Source organism: Heterodontus francisci, chromosome 1 (assembly GCF_036365525.1).
Source record: "Heterodontus francisci isolate sHetFra1 chromosome 1, sHetFra1.hap1, whole genome shotgun sequence".
In the NCBI taxonomy this organism is placed as follows: domain Eukaryota; kingdom Metazoa; phylum Chordata; class Chondrichthyes; order Heterodontiformes; family Heterodontidae; genus Heterodontus; species Heterodontus francisci.
Window position 1 is genome coordinate 94,345,530 of NC_090371.1, and position 13,316 is coordinate 94,358,845.

Genomic DNA, 13,316 nt, shown 5'->3' on the forward strand with positions numbered 1-13,316 from the left:
TGTTCCCCTACATCTGCTGCCCTTGTCCTTCAAGGTGGTAGAGATCGCAGATGTGGAAGGTGCTGTCAAAGGCAAAGCCAATTCGATTCACTCCACATGATATCAAAAAACGACTGAAGGTACTGGATACTGCAAAGGCTATGGGCCCTGACAACATTCTGGCAATAGCACTGAAGATCTGTGCTCCAGAACTTGCCACACTCCTAGCCAAGCCGTTCCAGTACAGCTACAACACTGGCATCTACCCAGCAATGTGGAAATTGCCCAGGTATGTCCTGTCCACAAAAAGCAGGACAAGTCCAACCTGGCCAATTACCGCCCCATCAGTCTACTCTCAATCATCAGTAAAGTGATGGAGGGTGTCGTTGACAGTGCTATCAAGCGTCACTTGCTTAGCAATAACCTGCTCAGTGATGCTCAGTTTGGGTTCCGCCAGAGCCACTCAGCTCCTGACCTCATTACAGCCTTGGCTCAAACATAGACAAATGAACTGAACTCAAGAGGTGAGGTGAGAGTGACTGCCCTTGACATCAAGGCAGCATTTGACCGAGTATGGCATCAAGGAGTCCTAGCAAAACAGGAGTCAATGGGAATCAAGGAGAAAACTCTGCTCTGGTTGAAGTCATACCTAGCACAAAGGAAGATGGTTGTGGTTGTTGGAGGTCAATCATCTCAGCTCCAGGACATTACTGCAAGAGTTCCTCAGGGTAGTGTCCTAGGCCCAACCATCTTCAGCTGCTTCATCAATGACCTTCCTTCATTCATAAGGTTAGAAGTGGGGATGTTCGCTGATGATTGCACAATGTTCAGCACCATTTGCAACTCCTCAGATACTGAAGCAGACCGTGTAGAAATTCAGCAAGACTTGGACAATATCCAGGCTTGGGCTGATAAGTGGGAAGTAACATTCACGCCACACAAGTGCCAGGCAATGACCATCTCCAACAAGAGAGAATCTAACCATCTTCACTTGACATTCAGTGGCATTACAATTGCTGAGTCCCCCACTATCAACATCCTGGGGGTGACCATTGACCAGAAACTGAACTGGAGTAGCCATATAAATACCATGGCTATAAAATCAGGTCAGATGCTAGGAATCCTGTGGCGAGTAACTCTCCTCCTGACTCCCCAAAACCTGTCCACCATCTACAAGACACAAGTCAGGAGTGTGATGGAATACTCTCCACTTACCTGGATGGGTGCAGCTCCCAACAACACTCAAGAAGCTCAACACCATCCAGGAAAAGCAGCCCGCTTGATTAGCACCCCATCTACAAACATTCACTCCCTCCATCACCGATGCACAGTGGCAGCAGTGTGTACCATCTACAAGATGCACTGCAGCAACATGCCAAGGTTCCTTTGAATCCGCGACCTCTACCATTTAGCAGGACATAGGCAGCAGATGCATGGGAACACCACCACCTGCAAGTTCCCCTCCAAGGCACACACCATCCTGACTTGGAACTATATTGCCGTTCCTTTACTGTCGCTGTGTCAAAATCCTGGAGCTCCCTTCCTAACAGCACTGTGGGTGTCCCTACCCCACATGGACTGCAGCGGTTCAAGAAGGCGGCTCACCACCACCTTCTCAAAGGGCAATTAGGGATGGGCAATAAATGCTGGCCTGGCCAGCGTTGCCCACATCCCATGAATGAATTTATTAAAAATTGCTGCAAGCATTTAGGAGCGTGTCAAAAGAGCTACTGATTTTTGGTTCCATTATTTTAGGGAGAAAGCTACTGGTCTTCCTGGTGTAGTTTCTACTTCTTTTCAAATCAAAAGTATTAGCATTTTGGAACCAAAAAAAGGCTCATTGTAACAATCTGTAAGCATACTGTATGTAGAACTGGTTATGCCACAATGCCATTTCTAACCAAACATTAAAAATGTAGATTCCATCTCAACCCAGAAACACTAAGCCTGTTGTAAAATAGGTCAATAGTGACCAGACACATTTCAAAAATAAAAATTATAAAAAATAGACATTTTTGGGATTTGAAATGTGAAAGAAGCCACTAACTGTCGCATTGAGCTGGTTGTGAACATGCACATCTTTATTATTTCAGTACTGCTTTGCTGGAGAGGCATGTATACACAGATGAACTGAAAAATTTGCAGCTGTTGTTCAACTGTAACTGGTCCAAGCAACTTCCTTACACTTCCGATCAAGAGTATTTTCCTCACTAAACAAGTTTCTGATCAGTGTGACTTAGTCCTTTAATATATTCTCTAATGCTGTTATTATAAACATGCTCCACCAGGTATCTTTCACAAAGGATTGTGGAGAAGATGAGGAATGCATCAATGACCTGACACTTAGTGCCCAGGCAGACTTGACGGGTAACAGGTAATAATGGTTAAAATATAAAATGTTGACACAAATATCTACTGGCATTTCATGTTTATTTTTATTATATTCGATCTCCTCTGTGCCCTTTGATGAGGTAATGAAAATAATGTTTCTTTTATTTCATGGAAGCCATAGTTTCTTTGTTTCTCACGATTCCAACCAAAGAGCTGCTTCCATTTGCCTTTAATTGCTTCACTCTTTATCCTTCTTCACATATTCACATCCTTATTCTCTATCCCCTGACCTCAAAAGTAACTTCTGCATCTCCTCCATTGAGAAAGCTGCCTTCAAGAAGCTCTTTGGTGTTAAACCAGTACTTTTAAGCTCAACAACTCTAAACTCTCCATAAGGCTCAATTCCTTTCAGGACACGAATACTTTTTCCCATATCTGGAGAAGCTCCTCTTACTCGTATGGACAGGATACAAGTAAAAGTTTTCCATTTGAGACAATTTCTCTCTCATCTCTAGCTTTCAATCTCCCCATCTCTGTCAAAACATTATTTTATCTCTCAATTTTATCCACACATCTATGCTTATTACCCCTTTGAACTTTTCTTTATTGTTACTCCTAAGCTTCGAATATGCTATCCTGCCTAATCTTCATCTTCTATAATCATTCTGTTGAAATCTTTTACAGTTGCACTTATTACCCAAGACCCAAGTTGTGGAACTCCTTATCTCCTTTGGTCTTTCCATCCTCCGATAATCTTCAGGCCTTTAAACCTCAAGCTTAGCATCATCTAATTATTGCCTCTTGATTTATCTCGACTTCACACCTCTGACTATATTCTTTTGTGGTTACTATTTTAGCCAAAAAAGCCAGTGTGAGTAAATAGGCGAACTGAAAATGATAAACCTGCTATCTTTTAAAGTGCAACGTTATCCTGTACCAGCTTCTCAATGAAAACTAGTATTTCTTCATCTTAAAATGACCGATACTGATCTTAAATTACAGTATGCATCCTCACATCGTCCAACCCGATCAGAAAAAGTTCAGTCTGGCAATTAAATTAATAAACCAAAAGGAAAATGCCTACAACTCAAGATTAGCTGTGACTTTTTCCAAAAATATCTATTTCACTGGAGTTGAGGTAAGGGAACACCAGTCCGACTAATGTGTTTTGTGTCTGTACCAATGCATTTGGAGGTTCTAGATGCTTTCTTATTGATCCATGATAACTACATGATATTATTTATCATGTGTTTAGCAGGGGCCAATTAGATCCAAGACCCTTAATGAAGAAACCTCATCTGCCAGTTTTGTTTTGCTGCTAGTAAATTCTCTGACTACTGACTGAAAAAAAACTGGGGTATGTTTGAATGTTGGCTGCACGATTCCACTTCAAATATTATTTACACAGCAGGACACTGACATTGTGTTGCACTTGACTGAGTGACAGTGAGTGAGCAGGCAGTAAAAGTACATGGGTGGCATGGTATTGACCTTTAGCCTGGCGAAGGCATTACTCCATCTCTGTGTTCGATCCAAAGAAAGTAGAAAGAAAGTCTTGCATTTATGTAGTGCCTTTCATAACCTCTGGACATCCCAAAGCACTTTTACAGCCAGTCGAGTACTTTTTGAAGTGTCGTCACTCTTGTAGGAATTTGAAGGTGGCGTTCTTAAAGCACTCAAAGGTTTATAGTTCAGGCTTGGGCTGAGAAGTGGCAAGTAACATTCGTACCACACAAGTGCCAGGCAATGACCATCTCTACCAAGAGACAATTTAGCCATCTCCTCTTGACGTTCAGCAGCATTGCCATCGGTGAATCCCCCACTATCAACATCCTAGGGGTTACCATCAACCAGAAACTGAACTGGAGTAGCCATATAAATGCTGTGGCTGGAACAACAGATCAAAGGTTGCGAAATCTGTGGCGAGTACCTCCTCCCCTGACTCCCCAAAACCTGTCCACCATCTACAAGACACAAGTCAGGAGTGTAATGGAATACTCTCCACTTGCTTGGATGAGTGCAGCTCCAACAACACTCAAGAAGCTCAACACCATCCAGGAAAAGCAGCCTGCTTGATTGGCAACTCCATCCTAAAGGCCTGCTCAGGTCGGGAAATAGAACCCGACCCGAACCCAACCAATCCACAGCGTACCCGAGCCCAACCCGGCCCAAGTCCCTCCAATGCTGCCTGAGCCCAACCCTGCCTGACCTCGACCCGACCCGCCCATCCCTTTACTTACCTTCTGACTGGGAAACTCCACGAAGCTGCAGCGCATGCTGGTCACGTCATAGTAACATCACTCGCTGACTGCGCAGACTCAGTTTCATCCTGGACTCCCAGCTCAGGTAAGTTATTTTTATTTTTAATACTTACCAGGAGAGCACTTATAGAGTCATAGAGTCGTACAGCATAGAAACAGGCCCTTCAGCCCACCGCGTCCATACCGACCATAATGCTTATCTATACTAATCCCACCTGCCTGCATTAATTCCATATCCCTCTATGCCTTGCTCATTCAAATACCTGTCCAGATGCCTCTTAAATGTTGCTACTGTTCCTGCCTCCACCACCTCCTCAGGCAGCTCATTCCAGATTTCCACTATTCTTTGTGTGAAAAATTTACCACTTTGATCCCCTTTAAACCTCCTCCCTCTCACCTTAAATCTATGCCCTCGAATTTTAGTCACCCCTACCATGGGAAACCGACTCTGGCTATCTACCCTATCTATGCCTCTCATAATTTTATATACCTCTATCATGTCCCCTCTCAACCTCCTTTGCTCCAGGGAAAACCAACCCAACCTATCCAATCTCTCTTTATAACTCAAGCCCTCCGAACCAGGCAACATCCTTGTGAATCTTTTCTGTACTCTCTCCAGCTTAATCACATCTTTCCTGTAGTGCGGCGACCAGAACTGTACACAGTACTCCAAATGCGGCCTAAACAACATTATGTATAACTGTAACATGACGTCCCAACTCTTGTACTCAATGCCTCGGCCAATGAAGGCAAGCATGCCATACGCCTTCTTCACCGCCCTGTCTACCTGTGTTGCCACTTTCAGGGAACTATGTACTTGCACCCCAAGGTCTCTCTGCTCAACAACACTCCCCAGGGCGCTGCCATTCACTGTATATGTCTTGCCCTGGTTTAACTTCCCAAAATGCATCACTTCACAATTGTCTGCATTAAATTCCATTTGCCACTCCCTTGCCCACTTTCCCAGTTGATCTATATCCTGTTGTAACCTTAGACAACCTTCTTCACTGTCCACTATCCCACCAATTTTGGTATCATCTGCAAACTTACTAATCATGCCCTTTACATTCACATCCAAGTCATTAATATATATGACAAACAGAGGGCCCAGCACCGATCCTTGCGGCACACCACTGGTCACCGGCCTCCAATCTGAAAAACAACCCTCCACTACCACCCTCTGCTTCCTATCACCAAGCCAATTTTGTATCCAATTTGCTAGCACACCCTGGATCCCATGTGTTCGAACCTTCTGGACCAGCCTACCATGCGGGACCTTGTCAAAGGCCTTGCTAAAGTCCATGTAGACAACGTCCATCGCCCTGCCCTCGTCAATCCTCTTGGTCACCTCCTCGAAAAACTCAATCAAATTCATGAGACATGATTTCCCACGCACAAAGCCATGCTGACTATCCCTAATCAGACCATGCCTTTCCAGATACATATAAATCCTGTCTCTCAGAGAATCCCTTCCAATAACTTTCCCACCACTGATGTAAGGCTCACCGGCCTGTAGTTCCCTGGCTTATCCCTGCTGCCCTTCTTAAATAAAGGCACAACATTAGCTCTCCTCCAGTCTTCCGGTACCTCACCCGTGGCTAATGATGATACAAATATCTCTGCCAGGGCCCCAGCAATCTCCTACCTTGCTTCCCATAGCATCCTAGGATACACCTGGTCAGGCCCTAGGGATTTATCCATCTTACTGCGCTTCAAAACCTCCAACACCTCCTCCTTTGTCAAGTTGATATGCTCCAGGATATTGGTGTTCCCTCCCTTGAACTCACTAGCTTCCATCACCTTCTCCATGGTAAATACGGACGAGAAATATTAATTTACGACCTGGTCCATTTCCTGTGGTTCCACACATAGATTGCCACACTGATCCTTAAGGGGACCTACTCTCTCCCTAGCTACCCTTTTACTCTTAATATACTTATAGAATCTTTTAGGATTCTCCTTTATCTTATCTGCCAGGGAAATCTCATGGCCCCTTTCGCCCTCCTAATTTCCTTCTTAAATGTAGTCCTACATCCCTATACTCTTCGAGAGACTCGCTCGATCCCAGCTGCCTATACCTGACATATGCCTCCTTCTTTGTCCTGACCAGACCCTCAATATCCCTCACCAACCAAGGTTCCCTAAACTTGCCAGCCTTGCCCTTCCATCTAACAGGAACATGCCGGCCCTGAGCTCTTCCTATCTCACTTTTAAAAGCCTGCCACTTGCCAGATGTCCCTTTACTTGTAAACAGCCTCTCCCATTCAACTTTTGAGGGTTCCTGTCTGATGCCATCGAAATTAGCCTTCCCCCAATTTAGGACTTCAACCTGAGGACCAGTCCTATCCTTTTCCATAACTATCTTGAAGCTAATAGAGTTATGGTCACTGGTCCCAAAGTGCTCCCCCGCTGACACATCAACCACTGCCCAGCCTCATTTCCTAAGAGGAGGTCGAGTGTAGCCCCTTCTCTAGTAGGGCCATCCACATACTGCTTCAGAAAACTATCCTGGACACACCTAACAAATTCTTCCCCATCTGATCCCTTAGCACTAAGGCAGTCCCAGTCAATATTAGGGAAGTTAAAATCACCTACTATTACAACCCTATAATTCCTACACCTATCTGTGATTTCCCTACATATATGCTCCTCCACTTCCCTCTGACTATTGGGGGACCTATAGTATAATCCCATCAAAATGATCACCCCTTTTTTCTAAGTTCTACCCATATGGCCTCGCTGGACGTTCCCCCCGGGATATCCTCTCTAACTACTGCCGTATTGTCCTCCCTATTCAATAGTGCAACTCCCCCTCCTCTCTTACCTCCACCTCTGTCACGCTGGAAGGATCGGTACCCCGGAACATTGAACTGCCAGTCCTGCCCATCCCTCAACCACGTTTCCGTAATAGCTATAATATCACAATCCCAATTACTGAGCCATGCTATGAGTTCATCTGCCTTACCTGTAAGGCTTCTTGCATTAAAGTAAATGCAGTTTAGCCTACCAGACCTTCCACGCTCCCTGTCCTGCCCCTGCCCGGCCTGTCTACTGGACTTGCTTGCTTTAACCTCTACATTTGCCTCAACTATCTCATCTGAGAGATGACTACTTTGGGTCCCACCCCCTTGCAAGACTAGCTTAAACCCTCCCGAGTAGTACTAGCAAACCTCCCCGCAAGGATATTGGTCCCCCTCCAGTTTAGATTCAACCCGTCCTTCTTGTACAGGCACCTCTGCACCAGAAGAGATCCCAATGATCCAAGTAGCTGAAACCCTCCCACCTACACCAGCTCTTCAGCCATGCATTCATTTGCCTAATCCTCCTATTCCTACCCTCACTAGCATGTGGCACAAGGAGTAATCCTGAGATTACAACCCTAGAGGTCCTGCTTTTTAACCTTCTGCCTAACTCCCAATATTCACTTTGCAGGACCTCATCTCTCTTCCTGCCTATGTCGTTAGTACCAATATGGACCACGACCTCTGGCTGCTCACCCTCCCCTTTCAGAATGTCCTGCAGCTGCTCCAAGACATCCTTGACCCTAGCACCAGGGAGGCAACATACCATCCTGGAGTCTCGTTTGTGGCCACAGAAACATCTATCTGCACCCCTTACAATAGAATCCCCTATCACTTTAGCTCTTCCAACCCGTTTCCTCCCCTGCTGTGCAGCAGAGCCCTCCGTGTTGCCACGAACTTGGCTGTTGCTGCTTTCCCCTGGGAAGTCATCCCTCCCCAATAGTATCCAAAGCGGTATATGTTTGAGAGGGGGATGGCCACAGGGGACTCCTGCACTACCTGCCTGCACCTACTACTCCATCTGGAGGTCACCCATCTCTTTTCTGCCATTGCAGCCATTACCTGCGGTGTGACCACCTCACTAAATGTGCTATCCACGACGTCCTCAGCATCGCGGATGCTCCACAGTGAATCCACCCGCAGATCCAGCTCCGTAATGCGGGTAGCTGGTAGCTGCAGCTGGATACACTTCCTGCACACATGGTCATCAGGGACACTGGAAGCATCCCTGATTTCCCACATAGCGCAGGAGGAGCATATCACGGGGCTGAGCTCTCCTGTCATGACTTACCCTTAGATTAATTAGTTACTCCCTTAATTAAAAAATACCAATTACAATAGGGGCCTTGTTCCACCCACTCCAATCTAAAGTCCTTAAAAAAAAACACTTTCGTAGTATTCACCTTATCACCAGAGATTTTTTTCCAACAAAAAAAAACTTTCCCCTTATTTTTTTTAAGATATTCTAACAGCTGCTACTCACCAACCAATCACTTTGCAGCTCTCCTCTGAAGTCACTGTTTGCCTTTTTTTTTCAAAACTCCGGCGCGCTGGAAGAGTTTGACTGCTCTCCGCTCTGCTCCTCTCCTCTCCGCTCCACTCCCGGAAGGTAAATACAGTTTAGCCTACACACTTACCGTGTGTGTCCGGCTCGACCCGACCTGAGCACGACCCGGACTTGGCTCGACCCGGCCCGAGCCCAAAAGATGGGCCCGACCCGACCCGAACCCGACACATGTCGTTGGGTCCTGTCGGGTTCGGGTCGGGTAGCAGGCCTTTACTCCATCCATCACCCTAAGCATTCATTCCCTTCACCACCTGCACACCATGGCAGCAGTGTGTACCATCTCCAAGATGCACTGCAGCAACTCACTAAGGCTCCTTCGACAGCACTTTCCAAATCTATGAACTCCACCATCTGGAAGGACAAGGGCAGCAACTGCCACCTGAAAATTCCCCTCCAAGTCACAGACCATCCTGACTTGGAACTATATCACGGTTCCTTCATCATCGCTAGGTCAAGATCCTGGAACTCCCTCTGTAACAGCACTGTGGGTGTATCTACACAATATGGACTGCAGCAGTTCAAGATGGCAGCTTACCACTACCTCTTTAAGTGCATTTAGGGATGGGCAATAAATGCTGGCCTTGCAAACACGCTCACATCCCCATGAATAAATAAAAAAAGGTTATAGGGCCCTCCTCTAGCACCAACTTGCTTCCTTCTGTTAGATGTCTTATCCTGCAAGCAGAGGAGTAGTGTTGAGAGGTCGGATGCATTAGGAGCAAATACAGTGTTGCCCAAATGGCCATCCTGCACCCATCTCATGTTTGGGTGCATGAACTTGCATGATGTACGTGAATTTTGAGTGAAGGATCTTTTTATTGGGGCCCTTGTAACATGTAATTGTGCCAAGACTGTTTCAGGGATTAGTTGCAACTTAAACTTGTGAAACACTGCAGCAGGGGCATGTAAGGCAAGCATAAAAGAGCGGTAAGGTAATCGAAGTGCTTTACATTGGGGAAAGAAAACAGTTTGCGAATAGTATATTTAGCCCATTTACTTTATGTACGTTACTGGTAGGTTACCTTACCTTGGCTGCTTTATTCAAACTAATTAAATCCTTCCTAATTTGGCAGTGTCACTGGGTAGTGTAGGTAACATTCATGCATTGTGTCACCTCCTTTTCCCCTGCTTCATGTAACAGTATCTTGGCTGCTGTAATTGTAAGCCTAGGTGCTCCTCCATGATGCTGCTTCATAATAACAATGTAGAGAAGAGTTCTAGACTTGTTTGCCTGCCAAAATGAAGTTTTGCCTTAAACAGCTGCTTCAGTGCTGGGAATCCTTCCCTGAATCTGTAAGCTTCCTTTAACTGGTAGATTACATAGCAGGAACCAGCTGTGAATGAGGGTAAGTTATGGAGCAATCAATCGGGTCAGTCGTGCACTACTCAGCCAGATAGAAAGTCTACTCCCAAGAAGTCTAAAAATGTAGATTGCTCTGGAGAGCCTTTGTTATGTGATTCATGCTGTAAAGCTGTTTCAGAGGCACTTCAACAATACATTTCTCTTTCAAGTCAGTTGTCACCTGATGCAGTGCTTGCAATGATGGTGATAGCAAGAAGCCACAATTCCAGATATGTCTTAAGTTGAAAGTATTGAACCGGCAATGTCTTGATGTTCAGGTCCATATTGACAGTAAACTGAGTTGACCCTGTTTTTGTTCCACAGTTGCAAAAATCTAATGAGCAGATTATTTTTCAATTACACATGGGTGACCATAAATGAGACAGTAATGAATAATTTATAGAGCCTTTCCTAATAGAATTGGATGAGGAATTTTTAATTTTTTTTCAAATAGTTACTGCATATATACACAAATAATCAATTTCATGCACGATAATGATTTTTATTTATTTGTCTTAAGCATCAGACTACTTTGGATTAAAATTGTTTCTAAGTGAGATTTTTTAAGATCTCGGTTGGATTGTCTGAGAGATATGCCAAGCAGAAGCAAGCTAGTTCCCCAGAGGAAGGAAGAGATATTGTGATGACAAGTATTTGCTAACGCTGCTTCATTCACAGCGCGCCATCAATTTGTTGCACCACTTCCATGCGGCTTTACAATAGTTTTCAGGGCTTTGTCACTACTGAAAGGCAGGTGTTTCCATTCCCACATATAGTCAAGTCCACATACCGAGAGACACAGATAGAAGCCCAGCTCAAATTGCCAGACAACCTTACTGGCTGAGGAATAATCCGTAACACAGAGAATTCCTTAAGTTAGGGCCAAAAAATATCTTACAGAGGGGAAATTAGTGGTAAATGTGCAGTCAAAAATCAATTCTGTGATATGTCATAATAATTAATACCATTATTCTGTTAAAGCAAGAAATTAACATTTTTTTTTGCTCCTCTTAAAGCAAAATGATGATTGCATGTCATCAGGACCAAACAATGTGACATGTAAAGTAGGATACCCCTTTCTTACACCTGGAGCAGAGGTAGGAACTGTTCAGTTTTGATATCTAGTTGTCAGTGTATTACTTCTTTCAAAAACAAGACAGTCATTTCCATGATAATTCTGATCAGTTTTATTGAATAACTAGCACATTTTGAATGTTTTCCTGTTGACAAGCATCTGGTTCATTGATAGTTCAGCAGTTTGCCTACATTACACTAAATTTAAAGATGTTTGTATGTATTACCAAAAAAAAAGGATTTGTTTTGGTTAAAGAAAATATAGAAAGTTGGGCAGAGCTTATGTTGTCCTTCCATGGATGAATCTAAGTATTAGGTTAAGTGGCTTTATTTTGAAATAATGTTTAAACATGCATATCAGTGCTTCTTGTGTTCACTGTATACATGTAATGTGCTCTTTATCATTAGCATGTTCTGATGTACCATCTTTCTTGAGCGGAATATATTCCTTTATTCATCCTAATGTAGTTTGGTGGCAATCCATCATCGTAGACTGTTCTGCCTCTAACATACTCCTCTGAGTAAGAATTTGGAACACTTAGAATATTTATACTGGCATTCCGGATCAGTTTGCTCTGAATTCTGATTTGACACAGGCAAACATATCAGTTGTATACTTTAATTTACAGTTAGCCATGTTTATCTTTGGTAGGTTGATAAAAGATTATGATAAATTTTGCATTATGTCAATGAACAGTTTCTCTTTGTCTTAAATAAATGACTGCAAGTTAAAATTAGGAAGTGGGGAGTAAGAAAGGAAATCAGCTGGAATTATTTTTAAGCACGAAATATGGTTGAATTATAGGGGGTTGTTAAACACAAAAAGTGGTGGGTTTGGGTTGGGTGGGAATTAAAGTCTTCAAAACTAGATTCCTGACCCAATCCCACCTCCAACCTGCTCACTTCCAGCTTTAATGGAGGCGGAAAGGTGGGTGGGTGACCAACCTGCTCCAAGAAGGTGAGTAGCCACTTTAAATATTATCACGAGGCAGCAAGCCTCAATGTTATTCAACTTTTATAATTTAACCCGAGCCTCGGGAAACCCAGAAGCTACACCTTGGAAAGGGCTGCTTTAATACTTTGTATCTTTATACCCACCCACTGGATCCAGCTTGGCTGCTTGGGCAACTCCTGTGATCAGGCATCACCTCCCCAAACTCCTCTGTGAAGACTCCATCCACCCACCCCGTGCCCCCCCCCCCCCCACCCACCTACACACACACCCTCCAAGGCCTCTACACGCTCCCCCGTCCCCCACCCTAATCCCGCCCTCAAGCCTCCAATCGTCTTACCCAGGCCTCCAATTTCCCACCTGCCCCCGGCCTTCAACCCCTCTCCCCAAAGGCCTCCAACCTCCCACTGCTGCCACCCCACACCACCCACCCCCGCTGGTCTCCGATCCATTTTACAGGCCTCTGATCACCTACCAACCAAAGCCTCCAACTTTTACCCACCACACCTCCGATCCTTCCCCTACCCACCCTACTCAGTCCTCCGATCCCCTTCCCAGGCCTCTGATGTCCCTTCCCCTAGCAAAGCCTCTAATCCCCCAGGCCTCTGATCTCCAATCTCTGATCCCTTTCCCAGGCGCCTGATTTATCCCACTTGTCATGACCCTGGGACCCCCGAATCGACATCCCCTCTCCTGGTATTGACCCCTTCAGCCAAGATCCCCACCAGCCCCCCCCTCCCCGCCACAGTCCCCCTAATCTACCTTCCCCCTCTTTTGGGTTCGACTTCTGGGTTCTCCCGCACTTTACCAACCTCTCTCAATCCCGGCGAGTCAGACAAGTTAAAATCCAGCCATAGTAAATGTTAAAGGGGAGGACCAGAAGCAAAGAACATAAACTGATTCAAGCCACTCGAATGCATGTTTCTGAAGAGAAGAGATTGAGAGATGGGGTTATGATCAAGCAAAAATGCATAGACTTAGCAGAATTAATGGCCATTGCCTGTCTCTT

General features: G+C 44.9%; 1 protein-coding gene across 1 annotated transcript in view; it reads left to right on the top strand.

Annotated features, from left to right (window-relative positions):
* Positions 1 to 13,316, top strand: part of itga1 (integrin, alpha 1) — a 292,234-nt gene that overhangs the window by 244,717 nt on the left and 34,201 nt on the right. The window contains exons 20-22 of the mRNA XM_068032751.1: positions 2,268 to 2,353; positions 3,313 to 3,448; positions 11,298 to 11,378. Of these exons, the coding sequence (XP_067888852.1) occupies positions 2,268 to 2,353; positions 3,313 to 3,448; positions 11,298 to 11,378 (303 nt within the window). The remainder of the gene's footprint in view (positions 1 to 2,267; positions 2,354 to 3,312; positions 3,449 to 11,297; positions 11,379 to 13,316) is intronic.